The sequence below is a fragment of the Scyliorhinus torazame genome, chromosome 3, assembly GCF_047496885.1.
Source record: "Scyliorhinus torazame isolate Kashiwa2021f chromosome 3, sScyTor2.1, whole genome shotgun sequence".
NCBI classification, from domain to species: Eukaryota; Metazoa; Chordata; class Chondrichthyes; order Carcharhiniformes; family Scyliorhinidae; genus Scyliorhinus; species Scyliorhinus torazame.
In genome coordinates this window covers 14,840,387-14,861,963 of record NC_092709.1, presented here as the reverse complement: position 1 = coordinate 14,861,963, position 21,577 = coordinate 14,840,387, and the positions used below count along the sequence as shown (strand labels likewise).

Genomic DNA, 21,577 nt, shown 5'->3' with positions numbered 1-21,577 from the left:
TCACATGTCCTCATTCTGCTTCCTTGCCCTGGTGTAAAGATTTTGTTTGATAATGCTGCTGTGAAGCATTTTGGAAGGTTTCACAATGTTACAGGTTCTACATTAATACGAGTTGTTGTTAGCAAGTGAATGGGAGCGGGGGGGGAGGGAGGGGTACAGGGTGATAAACGTTTAGTCTCTGTCACTCACTTTTTCCCACTTTAAAAAAAAATACATTTCCAGAGAGCGGACGTAGGAATCTCAGCCTTGACCATCACGCCAGAACGGGAGAGCGTTGTGGACTTCACCACCCGTTACATGGACTACTCAGTGGGGTTCCTGCTGAAGAAGACGGAGAAGACGGTGGACATGTTTGCTTGCCTGGCACCTTTTGATTTTTCGCTGTGGGCGTGCATTGCTGGCACCGTGATACTGGTGGGCTTGTTGGTATATCTGCTGAACTGGCTGAACCCTCCAAGGCTGCAGATGGGCTCCGTCACCTCCACCACCTTGTACAACTCCATGTGGTTCGTCTACGGCTCCTTCGTGCAACAAGGTAAGAGATTGTTACATCGCAAATGTATTTGGCTCAACAAAAGGTGTTGGAAGTAATCAGCATGTCTGACAGCATCTGGGGAGGAAAGAACAGGGTTAAAGTTGAAAGTTGATAACCCTCTAAACACAACTTCAGAACACCAGTTCTTATGAAAGGTCATCCACCTTGTAACATTGTGTAGAATGTCTCAAATATAAAGGGTTAATGTAATATCATAATTGACCACTAGATGGAGGTAGATGCCGAACTATATAAAGCACTGACTCTCAGGCTTCTGGGAGAGAGAGCTGGAGAGATCTAGAGAGTGCAGAGTGCAGTTATAGATAGAGTGTAGAGACTAGTGTCAGTCGAGTGCAGATTGTATATTACTAGATTACTGCTTGCTATAGGAGTAAATGGTCGATCTTAATTAAGTAGCGTAAATGAACTCTCTCCACAGATGCGGCCTGACATATTAAACTTTTCTAAGAGCAAATTACTGCGGATGGTTTGACAAAGCTTTGACAAAGAGTCATCCAGACCCGAAACGTTCGCTCCTTTTACTCTCCACAGATGCTGTCAGACCTGCTGAGATTGTCCAGTTTTTTATATTAAACTTCACAATCCCCGCAGTTAAAACAAAAGCCAAGGTTACTGTGAAACATAGCTGTTGAACCACAAAGCTACTTGGTTGATGCCAAATGCCACATTTTACATAGAATCCCTGCAGTGCGGTAGGAAGCCATTCGGCCCATCGAGGCTGTACCGATCCTCCAAAAGAGCACTCAACCAGGTCCACATCCCTGCCCCATCCCATACATCTCTGGACACTAAAGGGCAATTGATCATGGCCAATTCCCCTAACCTGCACATCTTTGGACAGTGGGAGGAAACCGGAGCACCCGAGGAAACCCACACAGACACGGGGAGAACTTGCAAGCTCCACACAGACAGTGATCCAAGGCCAGAATCGGAACCAGGCCCCTGACACCAGGTCCCTATGAGGCAACAGTGGTAACCACTGTGCCACCATGCTGGCCTGTTGGCACCATGTTGACTGTCCTCATTTGCCATGCACCGCCAAGAGCAACAAGTTGCATTTATGTAGTGCATGTAATGCAACAAGCATCCCATAGCATCCGCAGCAACATCATCAAGCAAAGTTTGGCATAGAGTCCATCAGGAGACTTTAGGGTAGGTGAGCAAACGGGCAGCACGGTGGCCTTGTGGTTAGCACAACTGTCTCACGGCGCCGAGGTCCCAGGTTCGATCCCGGCTCTGGGTCACTGTCCGTGTGGAGTTTGCACGTTCTCCCCGTGTCTGCGAGGGTTTCGCCCCCCACAACCCAAAAATGTGCAGAGTAGGTGGATTGGCCGCGCTAAATTGCCCCTTAATTGGAAAAAATAATTGGGTAATCTAACAAAAACTTTTTTTAAAGGGTATGTGAGCAAGTACAAAGGAAAATGGGAGGGAGATGAAAGAGCAACAGGGAAGGCCAGTCACAGGGTGGAGAGGACAGGAGAGTTTAAACAACCAGAGGAACAATGGTACACTTCGGAATACTGCAGTTGCTGGAAACTGAAATTATAACAGGAAATACTCAGCAGTATCTGGGAAGAGAGGGAGAGAGACAGAGGCCGGGATTTCCCACCCCTCCGCAAAGCGGGTTTTCCCGTGGCGGATGCGGCCAGCTATTGGCTGCCGATGGGATCTTATGGTCCGGTTGAAGTCTATGATATTTAATATGGTTCGTCTGCCACATGCTTGGAAACCTGCCATGCCGGGGTGGGGGCCGGGGTGGGGGGGGGATCCCTCCAGTGGGAAAGGACGGAAAATCCAGCCCAGAGTTTGGGTCAATGAGCTTTCAGCGAGATTGATAATGGTGCAAGGAGTAAGTGGCTTGTAATGGGATGAGGTTAGGAAAAGAAAATGGATCCAGCGAAGGTAATGGCAACAGCGGAACCATTGACAACACCTGCACCTGTCTGAAAAATGGGAGCGATGGTTATTGTTGTGTTCCACATGTAACCTTTGTAATGATGTACACAGAACATATAGTTGTTTCACTTAAAGATAATTTATTAATAAACACGTGGAAAAGATAACTAAGGAACTACTATACAAACAATGGCTACCAAATGAATTCTCCCGGAGCTACTTTAAGTGCGACTGTCTTCTTGGACGTCTTACTGCCATCTGGTGGGTGTCTTGAGTCACGTGATAGATCTCTTTCGCCACCAGCTGGTTGGAGGTCACATTGTCGACTATACACAGAATTGTGTACCGGCATATCACCACAGTTATTATTTAATTTGTTGAACACAGTGTTGAGGTTGGAATGACTCCAAGCTGCCGCATTGATGAAACAAAATACAGCTTGCGTTGATATTCATTGGAAGAGTGCAGACAGCTGAGGACAGAGAGGACTGAGTGGGAATGGGGTGCTGAAATAGTTCCCTCGACTTCCTCCCAGCAGTTGCGTAGGTTCAGTTTACCCAACGTAGGTTTACCAAAGCAGCATTTCTCTGAACTTTCCTTTTCCACTGTAACCCGCTCTGATTTGAGACTGCCTATTTGCAGTCAAAGGGGAATTCTGTAAACAAAGAGGTGTGGGACTTTGTGCCCAACCTCTGCAAGACTTCCTGAGCTTGAGATCCTTTGGGGGGCACTCTGCTGTGAATCTCCCTCACCCCACAGGTGCCACAACCCTCCAAAGTGACAATGACACAAACTGTTGCCATGTTGACTCCATCTGCTTTTTTAGTGCCTCCCACTTCCAGCGGCAGGCATCTGGCAATATAACATTCAACTGGGAATGCCCACTTGGAGCTGGGGAGGCTGACTAGATGGGAAGAGAGCTTGTAAAAATGAGTTTCACATGAATGAACAAGCAACCATATACTTGGTCATTTGGTCGTGAACTTAAAGCATTGCTGAAAAAACAGAGAGGGTGTTGCAGCTTTTCACCTTGCCCTCATTAGGACAGATACAAGGGGTGTGATTCAGTGACCCTAATGTGCACGGATTTGGGCACGATGGGTGAATGACGTGAATGCCCCAAATCAGGCTCTACGCCTGGCGCCGGGCCGATCGCGAGTCACCCGACTCGCTCCACCCTCACTGGGCGAGAGCCAGTTCTGCATACTTAAATGAGCCTAATAGATAATTTTAATACCTGGACGATGGAAGTAGCCGATGCCCGGGAATCAACGGCAGCGCCTGCAAGACCTCGCCAGGGCGCCGTTTCGTACTGGGCACACAAACGTCATCCCGACGTAATAGCCTCTCGGAGGGTCTTGCAGGACATTGGAGACCCCCGTTGTGTGGTTGGGGAAAGTTCAGGGTCGTCCCCTGGCATTGCCCCCGCCATCCGTTCTTTGCCACTACATTGGTTCAATACCGGAAGACAAACCTTTCCACGTCCATACTGCGAGCCCGTACATCCAGATATGAGCTCAATATAATCCGATTGACTCTCAAATAATAATAATAATCGCTTATTGTCACAAGTAGGCTTCAATGAAGTTACTGTGAAAAGCCCCTAGTCGCCACATTCCGGCGCCTGTTCGGGGAGGCTGGGGAGACACAGGAATTGAAACTGCTGGCCTTGTTCTGCATTACAAGCTAGCGATTTAGCTCACTGTGCAAAACCAGCCCCTCTGGGGCACTGCCAGTGTCCCTGGGTGCCAGGTTGGCACTGCCAGGGTTCAGGCGCAGGGGGACCTTGTCAGTTGGAGGAGGGCCTCGACAAGTCTGGGTGTTTGAGGTAGGTCAAGAAAGTGAGGGGGATATCGAGGGTGCTGATCAAAATGGCAACCCAATCTGTAAGCAGCCGCTCCTGCTGGCGAGGTCAGTCTGAGCAAACACTTATCTTACCCTCGGATAACAGTGTCCAGAGCATTTGAACATAATACTTATTTTTATCATCATTTTATCTAAAACAGCAGTTGCCTGCACTTCAACTCAAATTTGCACTTAATTTCCCCGAAGACATTTTCCAATGTTGTGTTTAAAAAAAAAAGCAAAGATATGGGAAATCTGATTCGAACACAACTAGAGAAAATAAATGTTTTTATCTCTTGGGTGAGGTGTCCATGTGCACATTGATGCCTTGCTAGTTTGCGCACATTTCGGGAAACCCCTGTGTCTAAGTTCTTCCCCCTGACCCTTCAGTCAGGAGTTTTCATTGCGTGACTTGTTAAATTTCACAGACTTGTGAACAACTTACTTTTCTCTAGCGAGTAAAGAAAAATAAAGGCTTGCATTTATATCGAGCCTTTCATGATCTCAAGGCATTGCAAGGCAAGTTGCAGCCATTTATGTAAGCTTTAAAGTACTGTCGCTGTTATAATATCACAAACCGACAGCCAATTAGCACACAACAAGCACCGGGATATGGTGAGGTCATTTGTTTTTGTATTGTAGATTGAGGAATATATATTTACCCATAACACCAGGAATAGCTTCCATGGGTTTCTTCCGGGTGCTCCGACTTCCTCCCCCAGTCCAAAGATGTGCAGGTTAAGTGGATTGGCCATGCTAAATTACTCCTTCATGTCCAAAGGTTAGAACAAACATAGAATATAGAACATACAGAGCAGAAGGAGGCCATTCAGCCCATCGAGTCTGCACCGACCCACTTCAGCCCTCACTTCTACCCTATCCCCCTAACCCAATAAGCCCTCCCCCCTCACCTTTTCTTTTGGACATGAAGGGCAATTTAGCATGGCCAATCCACCTAACGTGCACATCTTTTGACAGTGGGAGGAAACCGGAGCACCCGGAGGAAACCCACTCAGACACGGGGAGAACGTGCAGACTCTGCACAGACAGTGACCCAAGCCGGGAATCGAACCCGGGTCCCTGGTGCCGTGAAGCAACAGTGCTAACCAGTGAGTTACCACGCCATTTCCTCATACCTCACTCATAAGCATAGCGGATCTGCAGAAAAACAATATGCCTTAAAATACCAACCTTTTACTGACCCCACTGAAATCACAGATTAAAAAATAATTCCCATTGACAGACTGGTTGTATTTTGCTCCTGCTGCTTTCCCTGCAGTCAATTGTGATGACGTATTACCAATCAGACTTCTCAGAACTCACTGCACTGATCCAGCATTATTGGCGGCTATTAATTGTGTCTGGCAAATGTTACTGGGGCAGCAGCGACAACTTCAACCGTTGTCAGAAGTGTTTAACGTGCTTGCGGGTGGCCTGTGCTGAGAATAATCACATTCCAGTTCACTGAATCTTATTTTAAAACAGAATATTTTTCACTAAAACTGCATCTGAACACACTGGGCGGAATTCTCTGCAGCAGAGTTCCCAGTGAGGCGGAGAATCCACGTTAGTGGAGAAAACAGCGCCGATCCGTTTCCGATGCTCCGACCATCGCTGGCGTCAGGATCGAGGTTTGCGCCCCGCGCCAGCGGGAGGATCCAATTGAGTCATTAAGACCCATTTGCAGCCATTTAGCCGGCCGGGCACCATATTCTCCAGGCTCACGTGATTCTCCGGTCCTCTGGGCCGGGAATCACGTGGGCAAGAATTACTGCTGGTCCTGACAAACGTGTACCTGACGTGGTGGACCTCGCGGTGGGAGGTGCCCCCAAAGTCCATCCGAGTACCCTCTCCCCCCCCCCCCCCCCCCCCACGCACAATGCAAGACCTGCCCACCCCAATCCAACCCCCCCCCCCCAAGAGGCCCTAAATAATGAGACCTTCACCACAGAGACCCCCTAAATAAGGAGACTCCCCAGCGACCTCCAAAATAAGAAGAGCCCTACAGACCCCCTAAATAAAGAGATCCCCACTGACCCCCAGCAAAGAGACCCCCATCAAGAAGGCCCCCAATAAAGAGATCCCTGTCTGAAAGTTAGCGAGCAGTCCAGACAGAGGCAGTGAAAATAATTACTGCTTTAACACTCATCTGGACATACACCTGCTGGCTCAAAATGAGGAAGCACCACATGTCAATTCTTGGAAAGAGAAAGCTGTGACCTGTGTTTAAACCCCTCAGATCCTTGAGCTGCAAGCCATTCATTCATTTTCCTTATTGGGCTGCGATTGACAGTTTCCACACATACACACAGCTGTTAGCTTTGCTCCATTCCGCTTCCTTCACACTTGAGTAACTTTGAAGTGCTCTAACCACAACAGTTATAAACATCAACCACTTCAAAGAGAGTTAAGTGCTGTCAATTTCCAGATGACCCCTTCAAAATGACCCAAGCATGAAGAGAGGTATGATTGGAAAGCACGTAATTCTGTTTGAAGTGGGCCAGGACCTGTCAATCAAAGACGTATATCCAACATATGTTAGCCAACTTATGCACAGCGAAGGATTGGGAATCACTTCCTGATTTACGCTCCGGCGGGAGAACATAAGTCTCCCAAATGGAGAATTTCGACCACTGTGTCTCCTTGGCCGGTGACAACCTATTGGCCAGAATTCTTTCAGCAGTTCATTAGCCCTGCAGCTGAGATGGCAAGCATGGAGGACCTGAACCCACATGGGCAGGCAGCGAGATCCTCTTCGCTTCTATCCTCTCCCTTTGGCTGATACATTTGCTGTATTACAGCAACAACTGCCCTCCAAAAGTATTTCATTAGCTGCAAAGTGGTTTGGGCTACCCTGAGGTTGTGAAAGGTGCCACACAAATTGTAAGTTTTTGGAACTATTTCTGGGTTTTTAAAATTCATTTATGGGATGTGTGCGTCGCTGGTTAGGCCAACATTTATTGTCCATCCCTCGTTGCCCTTCAGAAGGAGATGGTGGGTTGCCTTCTTGAACCGCTGCAGTCTTTGAGGTGTAGGTACATGCACAGTGCCGTTAGGGAGGGAGTTCCAGGATGTTGCCCCAGCGACAGTGAAGGAACGGTGGTATATTTCCAAGTCAGGGTGGCGAGTGACTTGGAGGGGAACTTCCATGTGGTGGGATTCCCAGGTATCTGCTGCCCTTGTTCTTCTAGATGGTAGTGGTCACGTGTTTTGAAGGTGCTGTCCAAGGAACCTTGGTGAGTTGCTGCAGTGCATCTTTGTTGATGGTACATTTACTGCCACTGTTTGTCGGTGGTGGAGGGCTTGAATGTTTGTGGAAGGAGGAGCAATCAAGCAGACTGCTTTGTCCTGGATGGTGTCGAGCTTCTTGAGTGTAGTTGGAGCTGCACTCATCCAGGCAAGCACAGAGTATTCCATTACACTCCTGACTTGTACCTTGTAGATGGTGGACAGGATTTAGGAATGGGGGGGGGAACGGTCAAAGGTGAGTTACTCGCCGTAGGATTGCTAACCTTTGACCTGCCCTGGTAGCCATTGCAGTAATATGGCTAGTCCAGTTCAGTGACTATAATATCCTCAGAAATGAAAAACCCTTATTGTCACAAGTAGGCTTCAAATGAAGTTACTGTGAAAAGCCCCTAGTCGCCACATTCCGGCGCCTGTTCAGAGAGGCTGGTACGGGAATTGAACTGTGTTGCCGGCCTGCCTTGGTCTGCTTTCAAAGCGAGCGATTTAGCCCTGTGCTAAACAGCCCCAGTCTTCCTTGTATTGTCAAGGTCCTCTAATTCTTTTTATTGCCTGGTAGAGAATTAGCATTGAGAGAGTTGAGTCTCAAATGTCAAGGACAAGCCTAACTCATATAAATGATACTTAGGAAGAAAATGACTTCCAACAGAGATTAGCAAATATCAATGATCAAATCATTGGCTTTTCCAAAGTCTGCCATCTCACCTGCCTTGCTGGCAGAAGCATCAGAGGGAAGTAATCCAAAATGCAATTAAAGCAGCATTGAATTGACCGAATATAGCGACACAATTTTCAGTTGTAATATCTTAGGTAACAGCTTGCTGGCTGGAACCTGTCGAGTTATAATGTGAAAGTAACGTGGAGTGGGTTACAGCACGGCACTCAGCAAAGGAAATTTATTTTGCCTTTGATAATATTGCTTGAAATTTCCTTGTCCTTATACCATTAGGCACACTGTTTCTTGAGTAAATTGGATTCTGACACTTTTGTACTTTCATATCGTCTAGAAGCCCATTGGAGTTTGAACGTCAAAGCATCCCCTTCTTCCAAACACTGCATTGTCAACATTAGTTAAAATAACGATTGAGGAGGCAATCAAACAAAATGATATGGATCAAAGGCCTATTTTAACACCTGGAGACGATGTTTATTTTCCCAGATTGAACTAAAGCAAAAGTGCTTTCCTTTGTAAATGAACGCCAGTGACATGTTAGACTGAAGCAAGTGAGAGAGACTGTAGCAAAAGAACACAGTGTTAATAGGGGACTGAGTACAATACTGCCGCACAGTGATGTGTGAAAGCATGTGACCCAGACCTAGAGTCAGTGTGGTGTTAGTCAGAGAGACTTGATAAGACCTCGGATGGAGGTAGCTCCACAACTGCACCCTTTGCTGCATATTAGCTTGGATTGGTTTATTGTCACCGAGGCACAGTGAAAAGTATTGTTCTGCGTCCAGCCCAGACAGATCCTTCCGTACATGGAAAGAAAATGCATAATAGGGCAAACATAAAATACACAATGTAAATACATAGACGCAGGCATCGGCTGAAGCATACAGGAGTGTAGTACTGCTCATTATAAAAGATGTGTGACAAGATAAGATTAGTCCATCAGTCCATGAGAGGGTCGTTTAGGAGTCTGGTGATGGCGGGGAAGAATCTGTTTTTGAATCTGTTCGTGCGTGTTCTCAGACATTTGTATCGCCTGCCCGACGGAAGAAGTTGGAAGAGTGAGTAAGCCGGGTGGGACAAGACTATGAAGACCTCTGTAACAGATACATTCTGTAACCAACCCCATTCCAACAAAGACCAGGACATGTAAATGAGGAAAAGAAGGATTAATACACTGGCATAGATAGTTAGATTGGAGAAGTTAGGATTGTTCTCCTTAGAGAAAAGAACGCTTCGAGGAGATTCGATAGAGGCAATTAAAATCATGAAAGGTCTCAATAGAGTAGATAGGGAGGAACTGTTCCCACCTGTAAGAGGATCAAAAACCAGAGGGCACAGTAATTGGCAAAGGACGCAAAAGCGACACAAGAAAAAACGTTCTCCCATAGCGAGCCATTTAGGTCTGAATGCACTGCCTGAGAATGTGGTGGAGGAAGGTTCACACAGCGAGTGACTGAGGTCTGGAATGCGCTGCCTGAGCGCGTGGTGGAGGAAGGTTCACACAGCGAGTGACTGAGGTCTGGAATGCGCTGCCTGAGAATGTGGTGGAGGAAGGTTCACACAGCGAGTGACTGAGGTCTGGAATGCGCTGCCTGAGATCGTGGTGGAGGAAGGTTCACACTGCGAGTGACTGAGGTCTGGAATGCGCTGCCTGAGAGCGTGGTGGAGGAAGGTTCACACAGCGAGTGACTGAGGTCTGGAATGCGCTGCCTGAGAGTGTGGTGGAGGCAGGTTCAATCGAGGAATTCAAAAGGAAACTAAACTGTTATCTGAAAAGGAACAATTTGCAGTATTATGGGGAGAAGGCAGGAGAACGGCATTAAGTGAAAGGCTCATTCAGAGAATCAGTGCAGACACTATGGGCCAAATGGCCTCCTCCTGCACTGTAACAATTCTGTGGTTCTGGTTATTACACAAAAAAGAAAGAACTTGCATTTCAGTGGTGCCTCGGGAATCTGTAGGATGTCTCACAGGTGACTAATTACTCAGTAGACAAACATGGGAATCAATTTACACACAGCAACCAGTGAGATAAATAAGCTATTCTTGATTTAGTGATGTTGGTTGAGGGAGAGTGTCATGGAAATAATAATAGTCAGAGGCTTCGAGCTTCGTTTCAGGTAATTTATTTGGACACGATTGTGGAGGGGTTGTAATGGTCGGAGACCACTCCAAACATCCTGACTTACAAGTTTAAGAGCATACATTTATTCCATGAAATAAACAGCATCACGGACAAAAACAGCCTCTGCTAGCCATACAAAGAACAAAGAAACGTACAGCACAGGAACAGGCCCTTCGTCCCTCCAAGCCTGCGCCGACCATGAACTAAAATCTTCTGCACTTCTGGGGTCCCTATCCCTCTATTCCCAGCCTATTCATGTATTTGTCAAGATGCCCCTTAAACGTCACTATCGTCCCAGCTTCCACCACCTCCTCCGGCAGCGAGTTCCAGGCACCCACTACCCTCGTTGCAACAGCCATGTTTACATTAAACAAACCTTGAGAATGTTCTCCATGCAGTTATCTAGTACGCTTTTCTGTCTCTTGTTAAAACAATTCTAAAGCAACGTGTCAGCAAGAAAAAGGCTGCAACTGCACTATTTGTTTACATTATTCGACCTTCCAGGCTCTGTGCAGAAGCAGTTACAAAATATAGCCAAGCAATTCCATCGTGCTTTTTGCAAGTGCCTGTTCTTTAACAGCAACTAAATATTAATGAATGCCCTAAGCGGGCAACTAATTGGCACACTAAATTCCCTTCTACAGAGAGGAATATTGTCAAGGGCACAAAGACCAGGGGATCTATCTAAGAAGAAAATAGGGCCTTAGATCGACATGTCGTTGAAAAAAAAGCACCTTTGACATGGAGTTACCCACCTTGATCAAGTGATCAGATCCATGCTGTGGAATTTGAACCCCAAATCTGCAGGTCCTTAGAGGAGAATGCTGCCACACAGAGCCAAGCTGACAGTCGAAGTAATGCTCATTGTTCAGACATTTCCAACAGGTTCAGTGACAGTAAAACTAATTGAGTTTAACTATTATTTCTAACTGTTCCATACAGTGTGTTAAACCAGTGACTATAATGGCAAACAATAGTTTCCAGAAGAGCCTTCAGATGTCTGTTAATGCTGGATTTATGATTATTGGAAACAGCAGTAACCCTCACAGCCATTAAGCCTTATTGTCAAACTATTGGAATCATGATGGTGCATCTTGTTAAGATAAGTACAGCTATACACAAAGGTACAAATAACTCAGATGCTGCTGTATTTTTCATGTGCTTCATTTCAACAGCACATTTCATTTCTGGGTCCAATTTGCTAAGCAGAGAATTGTAATCCGGATAGGAAGATATTGTCCTGTTTCAATGCAGTGCATTTTATACTGAATGCCATAATGGCAATCTGAGTTTTTTTGCATGTGCTGTTTAATTGCTTGGGGTAGAAAATACTGCAGGAAGTCAGGATGATCTGTGAATGACAAAGAACAAAGAACAAAGAAATGTACAGCACAGGAACAGGCCCTTCGGCCCTCCAAGCCCGCGCCGACCATACTGCCCGACTAAACTACAATCTTCTACACTTCCTGGGTCCGTATCCTTCTATTCCCATCCTATTCATATATTTGTCAAGATGCCCCTTAAATGTCCCTATCGTCCCTGCTTCCACTACCTCCTCCGGTAGCGAGTTCCAGGCACCCACTACCCTCTGCGTAAAAAACTTGCCTCGTACATCTACTCTAAACCTTGCCCCTCTCACCTTAAACCTATGCCCCCTAGTAATTGACCCCTCTACCCTGGGGAAAAGCCTCTGACTATCCACTCTGTCTATGCCCCTCATAATTTTGTAGACCTCTATCAGGTCGCCCCTCAACCTCCTTCGTTCCAGAGAGAACAAACCGAGTTTATTCAATCGCTCCTCATAGCTTATGCCCTCCATACCAGGCAACATTCTGGTAAATCTCTTCTGCACCCTCTCTAAAGCCTCCACATCCTTCTGGTAGTGTGGCGACCAGAATTGAACACTATACTCCAAGTGTGGCCTAACTAAGGTTCTATACAGCTGCAACATGACTTGCCAATTCTTATACTCAATGCCCCGTCCAATGAAGGCAAGCATGCCGTATGCCTTCTTGACTACCTTCTCCACCTGTGTTGCCCCTTTCAATGACCTGTGGACCTGTACTCCTAGATCTCTTTGACTTTCAATACTCTTGAGGGTTCTACCATTCACTGTATATTCCCTACCTGCATTAGCCCTTCCAAAATGCATTACCTCACATTTGTCCGGATTAAACTCCATCTGCCATCTCTCCGCCCAAGTCTCCAGACAGTCTAAATCCTGCTGTATCCTCAGACAGTCCTCATCGCTATCCGCAATTCCACCAACCTTTGTGTCGTCTGCAAACTTACTAATCAGACCAGTTACATTTTCCTCCAAATCATTTATATATACTACATAATCATCTAAGATCATGACATGATCTTGCTGAAAAAAGAGACATGCTATCAAGGTTATTCATCTTGAACTCATCAAGGTCGTTCTCAGGAAGTTACCAACTGTAATGGGGGAACAACAATTTATACCGCATGAGAAGAGAGGGCGAATTGATTAGCAAGTGGACTCTGATTGGTGGAGGCGTTACAGTAGAGAATGCAGCATGGAACAGTTAACTGCCCAGCTTTGTTGATTAGCAAGTGGACTTTGATTGGTGGAGGCATTGCAGTGGAGAATGCAGCATGGAACAGTTAACTGCCCAGCTTTGTTGATTAGCAAGTGGACTTTGATTGGTGGAGGCATTGCAGTGGAGAATGCAGCATGGAACAGTTAACTGCCCAGCTTTGTTGATTAGCAAGTGGACTTTGATTGGTGGAGGCATTGCAGTGGAGAATGCAGCATGGAACAGTTAACTGCCCAGCTTTGTTGATTAGCAAGTGGACTTTGATTGGTGGAGGCATTGCAGTGGAGAATGCAGCATGGAACAGTTAACTGCCCAGCTTTGTTGATTAGCAAGTAGACTCTGATTGGTGGAGGCATTGCAGTGGAGAATGCAGCATGGAACAGTTAACTGCCCAGCTTTGTTCAAATTCAAACCAGGCAGGTCAACTCTGATTGATCAGAGAAATTGCCCCAGGAAATGAACCAGGGATTGAATGTCTCCTGAACTGCTGTTCCATTGAAAATGGTGCAAATGAATAGATAACATTCGCTGATCACAAATAGTGCCAGTTTAGTTCATTAGGGACACTTTTATATCTGACTGAGAAGTTCAGAGTCCCAGTCGAGTGACTTCAACACATAATGTAGACTGAATGTTTCACTGAGCACTGAGGGAATATAACAGGCTTAAGATCTCAAACTGAAGTCCTGCCTATTCAGCTGGGCATGAAAGATCTCACTCTTCAGTGTTGTGTGGCACTGTCATTGTGCTAAATGGGATAGATTCAGAACAGATCTAGCAACTCAAGACTGGGCATCCATGAGGCGCTGTGGGCCATCAGCAGCAGAATTGTACTCAGCCACAATCTGTGACCTCATGGCCCAGCATATCCCCCACTCTGCCATTACCGCACAGCCAGGGGATCAATCCTTGTTCAATGAAGAGCGCAGGAGGGCATGCCAGGTGCAGCACCAGGAAAACCAAAAAATGAGATGTCAACCTGGTGAAGCTACAACACAGAAATACTTGTGTGCCAAACAGCATAAGCAGCAAGTGATAGACAGACCTAAGCAATCCCACAACCAACTGATCAGATCTAAGCTCTGCAATCCTGTCAGATCCAGTCGTGAATGGTGGTGGACAATTGAACAACTCACTGGAGCAGGAGGCTCCACAAATATTCCCATCCTCAATGATAGAGAATCCCAGCACATCTGTGCAAAAGACAAGGCTGAAGCATTCACAATAATCAGCAGTGGATGATCCATCTCGGTCTCCTCCAGAGGTCCCCAGCGTGCCAACAAATGCCAATCTTCAGACAATTCATTTCACTCCATATGATATCAAGAAACATGAATGCACTGGATTCTGAAAATGCCATGGGCCCTGACAATATTCCAGAAATAGTACTGAAGAGTTGTGCTCCCGTAATTGCTGTGCCCCTAGCCAAACTGTTTCAGTACAGCTGCAACACTGGCATCTATCCGGCAATGTGGAAAATTATGCAGGTATGTCCTGTACACAAGAACAGGACAAATTAAATCCAGGCAATTACCACCTTGTCAGTCTACTGTCAATCATCAGCAAAGTGTCATCAACACGCCCAGAGGCCTGACCTCATCAGAGCCTTGGTTCAAACATGGACACTAGACCTGAATGCCAGAGATGACATGCCCTAGACCTGAATGCCAGAGATGAGAGTAACTGCCCTTGATATCAAGGCAGCATTTGACCGAGTATGGCATCAAGGAACCCGAGCTAAACTGGAGTCAATGGGAATCAGGGGGAAAACTCTCCGCTGGTTGAAGTCATACCCGGCACAAAGGAAGATCGTTGTGGTGGTTGGAGGTCAGTCAAATCAGGCCCAGGAAATCACTGCAGGAATTCCTTAGGATAGTGTCCTAGGCCCAACCATCTTCAGCTGCTTCATCAATGACCTTCCTTCCAACCTAAGGTCTGAAGTGGGGATGTTTGTGGATGACTACACAGTGTTCAGCACCATTTGCGACTCCTCAGATAATGAAGCAGTCCAAGTCCAAATGCAGCAAGGTCTGGACAATATCCAGGCTTGGGCTGACAAGTAACATTCGCACCTCACAGGTGCCAGGCAATGACCATTTCCAATAAGAGACAATCAATCCATCACCCCTTGTCATTCAATGGCATTACCATCGCTGAATCCCCCACAATCAAAATCCTGGATTACCATTGACCAGAAAATGAACTGGATTAGCCATAGTAATACTGTGGATACAAGAGCAGTTCAAGGCTAGGAATCCTACAGTCCTCCTGACTCCCCAAAGCCTGTCCACCACCTACAAGACACAAGTCAGGAGTGTGATGGAATACTCCCCATTTGCCTGAATCAGTGCGGCTCCATCAACACTCGAGAAGCTCGACACCATCCAGGACAAAGCAACCCAATTGATTGCTCCCACTTCCACAAATATTCACTCCCTCCACCACTGACGCACAGTGGCAGCCCTGTGTACCATCTACAAGATGCACTGCAGTAACTCACCAAGGCTCCTTCTGCAACTCCTTCCAAACCCACGATCTCTACCATTTAGAAGTACAAGGGAAAAGCTACATGGGAACACCAATACCTGGAAGTTCCCTTCCAAACCACTTATTATCTTGGGAACTGTCGCTGAGCTAAAATCCTGGAACTCCCTTCCTAACAGCATTGAGGGTGAACCTACACCTCATTGATTACAGCAGTTCAGGAAGGCAGCCCACCTCCTCAAGGGCAATTACGATGGGCAACAGTTGCTGGCCTAGCCAGCAAAGCCCACATCCCGTAAAAATGAATTTTAAAAAGGATATCCTCACCAATATCCAGACGAGAAAATGCTGGAAAATCTCAGCAGGTCTGGCAGCATCTGCAAGGAGAGAAAAGAGCTAATGTTTCGAGTCCAGATGACATTTTGTCAAAGCTCTGGACTTGAGATGTTAGCTATAAGTGAAGCCTCTTCCATTGCTAGCTCCATAGATGTGGGGCGGGTTCTCCCCTACCCGGCAGGGTTGGGGGGGGGGGGGGGGGTCCCGGCGGGACAGAGTGGCGTGAACCACTCCGGCATCAGGCCGCCCCAAAGGTGCGGAATCCTCTGCGCCTTCAGGGGCTAGGCCCGCCCCGGAGTGGTTTGCGCCCCGCCGCCCGGCGGGAAAGGGGCTTGGCGCCACGCCGGCCGGGGCCGAATGGACTCCGCCGGTCGGTGCGGCTCCGCACATGCGCGGGAGCGTCAGCGTCAGGTGACGTCATCCTCGCGCATGCGCACATGGAGTCACTTCCGCACCGAGAATGGCGGATGACCACGGCCTCCGGTGCGGAAGGAATAGAGTGCCCCCACGGCACAGGCCCGCCCGTGGATCGGTGGGCCCCGACCGCGGGCCAGGCCCTAGAATGTGGCGACTAGGGGCTTTTCACAGTAACTTCATTGAAGCCTACTTGTGACAATAAGTGATTTTCATTTCATTTCATTTCAATTGTCACTGTACATTCGTCTCAATTGACTTCACTGGTGAGTTTCAGAGACCTGAAAAATCCATGGACCCCATGTTAAAGTGAAACTAGTGCGTTTATTAATTACTCTTTGAACAATTAACAATCTGTCTCTCCTGAAGGGTTCATGAAGACAGTCTAAGGTTCTGGAGTTAAAAGTAGAGATCTGAAGGTTAGTGCCAGCCACCCATCTTGCTGCCACTTTTGCCCATCTTGACCACCCACCCACTCACCACCCCACACTCACTACTGTAAAATCAGTAGAGCAGCAGCATGACTCATGGGCTGGTTTAACACAGTGGGCTAAACAGCTGGCTTGTAATGCAGAACAAGGCCAGCAGCGCGGGTTCAATTCCTGTACCAGCCTCCCTGAACAGGCGCCGGAATGTGGTGACTAGGGGCTTTTCCCAGTAACTTCATTGAAGCCTACTCGTGACAATAAGTGATTATTATTATTTTTATTATATACCGGTAAATAAAGAGATAGCATAACTTACAGGGTTAAGCTGGTCAATTCACTTTTCTTTATTTATTCACTGCATGTGAATGTCGCTGGTAAGATCAATATTTATTGTCCATCCCAAATTGTCCTTGAGAAGCCACCTTCTTCAGTCCATGTGCTATTTGAAGGGAGGCATAGGATTTACCCAGTGACAGTGAAGGATCGGTGAGATAGTTCCAGGTTGGCGTCTTGACTACGAAGAGGGATTATAGGCGATGGCGTTTTCATGCATCTGTTGCCCTGATCCCTCTGGGTGGTAGAGGTCACGGATTTGAAAGGTGCTGTTGAAGAAGTCCTGGGTATCTTGTAGATATGTATCGGAATGGTAAAGATCGTTCAGCTGTCAATGATAACAATCATTCAGTTTTCTAGGGTGCGGTCGAATGGCCTCGTCGTGCCCGACTCGGTGACGAGGCGAGGACATTAAATCTCGTGAGAGGCCTCTCGTGAGATTTGCCATGCTAAGAATGCCTCACGTGATTTGACGGGATCGAACGCCCGCGCTTGGGAGTCCTCGTCATGGTGTCGTTCAGCACTGGTCCACATAAACATGGACCAGGCGAAATGGCACCTGTGAGGGTTCTCCTTAGCCATTGGAGGCACCGGGCGGTCAGGCTCTGGGAAGGATGGTACCCTGGCACTCCCACTGGCACCTGAGCATCTTGGCATGGCAGCCTGGCACCTTGGCAGTACCACCCTGGCCCATCCCAGGTACCTGGGTTACTGTCAGCCTCGAATGGGTACTGCCAGGGTGCCTGTGCCAGGGATCCCTGCCCTTCAGAGGTGGGGTGAAGCAGTGCTCGAGGATGCCCAAAGAGGTAGGTTGGGGTGGTTTGTTCCCGATCTAGGCCAACAAACACAAAGGGCGGGATTTACTGGCCGCGTCCCACTGAAATTAGTACAGGACACGGCCGGTAGATCCCTCCAGCCTCAACAAGCACTGGGAACGACCCAGTTAACCTTACCCAGATCAGATTTTGATTTTTTGGGGGTTAAATCATGTCCAAAGTCCTGTTGTTAGCGGGGTCATTCTCAATGCTGCAGGCTTTGAGAAACACCCCGCTATTCGTGCCCAAAACGGGACTCTGGTTTTTTTTGTTAACTTGCGCCTCTAACCTTTTCTTTTGGGATTCCTCCACTTTGAAGAGGTAATAATAATAATAGTAATAACCGGAGCTCCCGGAAGAAACCCACGCAGACACAGGGAGAAAGTGCAGACTCCGCACAGCCAGTAACCCAAGCCGGGAATCGAATCTGGGACCCTGGAGCTGTGAAGCAACTGTGCTAACCACTGTGCTACCGTGCCGCCCAACATTTAACATGAGCTTTATTAATGCATGTTATTCTTTTTGCCTTCTCATAAATAATAAAGCAAAGCCTTTCCTTTGCCTGCACTTTAGCATAAAATGAGCATTACTGCAAAATAACAACAGCTTATATTTATACATATATATAGAGCCTTTAAAGTACAAAAATGCCCATTGTGCTTCACAGGCACAGAATTGTGGTTCCAATCATAGCTCAGTTGGTAGCATCCTTGCCTCTGAATTAGGATGGTTGTAGGTTCACAACCCACCCAGCAACCCAGATCTAAAGTCATACTGCAGGAGATTGCTGAAGGGGTGGTTCATTGCCAGAAGTGTAACCTTTCAAGTGAGATATTAAACCACACTTCCATCAGCTGGACATAAAACTATTTTCAAAGCAGAATAAAGAGTACACCCTGTCATGATATGCAAACATGCAGCTAATGAAGACATAGAATAGGACACGACCAATGAGCAGTCAGGACACTCAGGGGTGGTATCTCACTATAAAAGGGATGAGGCACTCACACCCCGCCTCTTTCCACAGACCAACATCTACAGAGTGAGACAGGGGGTATCCTCAGCATCACACCTCAGCACGTGGCTTAGAGCAAGGCTGGTTCAGTTAGACTGAGTTACTACATTTAGATTAGCAGAGAGTCGAACTCATTGAGAACTGTGCTAATAGTTCAATAAAATACATTGAACTCACTTCAAAGTCTGGAGCATCTTTTTCTCAAAGCTGCATCAAGTGGCAGCTTGTGTTATTCCAAATTACATAACACAACACACCCTTAATGCTTCAAAAAATGGCACTCACATTCGTTAAATTGGTCATTTATCACATCGGGTTTTTGGGGGATGTCTTGATGACTTGAAAGCTCCAAAATAAATCCAACTTCTTTCTTGTTTTGTTAGTCAGTCAAAATTTGAAACCGAGCGAAAGGTTTAAGGAGGGGCAACTAAACGTTTGGTCAAAATACGATGTGTTAAAGCTGGAGTTAGAGGAGGTAGAACAGGCTAGTGAGGGAATTCCAGAGCTTAGGGTCCCGACAGCTGAAGGCACAGCCACCAGGGGTGGAGTGAGAGAGGCAGGGGTGGTGTTGGAGGGAGTGCAGAGACATTGGAGGATTGTAAGAGGTTACAGAGATGAGGAGAGTTACTGAAATGCTTGTGAATTATGCATCTAATCCCGTGAAGCTAAAAGCAGAGAATAATGGGTCATTATAATGAATGTTAGAGCATAATAAGAGTTGAGAAATATCCCTACAAGTACCTTCTAGCAAGTCAGAATAAAGGCTGACACAACGCCTGATGAATGTTAAGACAGGGCTTGTTCATTTCCACTGTGTGATTCCGTGTAACAAATGATTATATAATGCTAAATATGGATATTGGCAGGTGATGCTGCATTGTGCTGGAAGGCAAGTTATCTTGCAGAGCTAATTATCCAAAAGGATCTAGAGACACTTGACACTTGGCACTTAGCTTGATGATTGGCAAATTACCTATAATACTGATGAATTTAAAGTATTGCTCACTTGGCCCAGAGATATCAAGCATGATCGCGCAAGAGGATGTGATGGCTGCGGAAAGAAATGGAACAGCCAAACAATTCTGTTTAGGTTGAGGTAGCAATGAGACGGGCAGAAGGAGCTTTAGAACCACAGCGCGACGCAGAAATTAAAATGACAGATTTCATTATTGCTAAAAGCCTAAAATTGTTTACTTTTCCAGTGCGATAATATTACGTAATATAAATCAATAAATAATCCACATTTGGAGTGTTCTGTGACTTTTTTCGACATTGAGTTTATAATATGATTAAACAGTCACAAAAAGAGATTAACTGGTCAGTATCACATCACTGCTTGTGGGAGTCAGCTGGGTGTAAACTGGCTGCCGTGTTTGCTGCCTCACCGCAGTGATGTACTTCAAAAAGTACATCATTGGTTGTGAAGCACTTCGGTCATGAAAAGCACTATCTGAACGCAAGCCTTTCTTTCTTTCAAAATGGCCTTTACTGCCTGCCCCTGAAGGTTTTGCAGGACACCCAGGAGCTGATATCCCTGGCTCTCATCCTTGGCAAGTACCCATTTGATTGGGCGTAAAGATTTTTGGAGGATGAAACACCAAGTGTGAAATGGGTTCATTGCCAAATGACTATCCTGTTTTACCTTTGGAGCCTGTTGCCCTTGTCCATTGGCTGGTGTGAAACAGACTGCTGATTCTCCACAAGTCCATTTCACGCCTCTAGTGGATAAACAATTTTCCCTACACACTCCCAACACCTGTCTTGCCGAGTCTCAACACTATATTCCTGTGGCTTCCTCGAGGGAGCGTAACTGGCACAGACCCTTCCCCCTCACCACAGAGGCATCACTTCACCTCAAACAGGGGCAAGGAAGCAGCCCTCCATAAACTACTGCAGCTGGTACGGGAATTGTTGCACCATTCTGCGCCTGATTCTGGTCGCCCAATCAATTTCGCGAACCAACTGGTAATCTATTGGAAGATATCAAGACAGTAAGCGAAAGGGGCAAATCAAGAGAATTGGCGTTTACATGGAATTAACAGATCAGAAACAATATTAGGCCCAATTGGACAATGCCGATGTTTATGTTCCACGTGAGACTCCTCCTACTCTATTTCAATTAACCCTATTAGCAAAACCTTCAATTTTTTTCTTCCTCATATATTTATCTAGTTTCCCATTAAAACTGATGATTTAATTAAACCATCCAACCACAGGTTTCAAATCTAATCTACCCTATCAAACTCTATCAGAATTTTGCAGACCTTTCTTAGGCCACCTCCCTCTGCCTTATCCTTTCTAAAGCAAAGAGACTCAGCCTTTTGGGTCTTTCCTGATACATACAACTTCGCAGTCTGGTATCCTTCTTTCAAATCTTTTTTGTACCTTCTCCACCGGGTATGTATTTTTTTTCTGTAATATGCTAAATCAGGACTATCCCAAGTGTGAGCTAGACAATGCCTTGAGCGTGGAGGCTTGATGGCATGTATTGTTCTGATGTTTCATCCCCCATTGGTTTAGCACAGGGCTAAATCGCTGGCTTTGAAAGCAAACCAAGGCAGGCCAGCAGCACGGTTCAATTCCCGTACCAGCCTCCCCGAACAGGGGCTGGAATGTGGCGACTAGGGGCTTTTCACGGTAATTTCATTGAAGCCTACTTGTGACAATAAGCGATTTTCATTCATTTCATTTCCCTATTCATTGATCCCACCCAGATAATGTAGTATGCGAAACTCGACATAGATCCTTTTTTTATACACAATGCAGCATTGTAGGTTCATAAGATATGGGAGCACAATTAGGCCATTTGGCCCACCGAGTCTGCTCCGCCATTCGATCATGGCTGATCTC

At 46.6% G+C, this 21,577-nt stretch overlaps 1 protein-coding gene across 2 annotated transcripts in view; it reads left to right on the top strand.

Moving 5' to 3' along the window:
- grid2 (glutamate receptor, ionotropic, delta 2) overlaps positions 1–21,577 on the top strand; it is a 1,370,357-nt gene that overhangs the window by 1,087,152 nt on the left and 261,628 nt on the right. For both annotated transcript variants that reach the window (XM_072495324.1, XM_072495323.1), the window contains one exon: positions 223–535. In XM_072495324.1, coding sequence (XP_072351425.1) covers positions 223–535 — 313 coding nt within the window. The remainder of the gene's footprint in view (positions 1–222; positions 536–21,577) is intronic.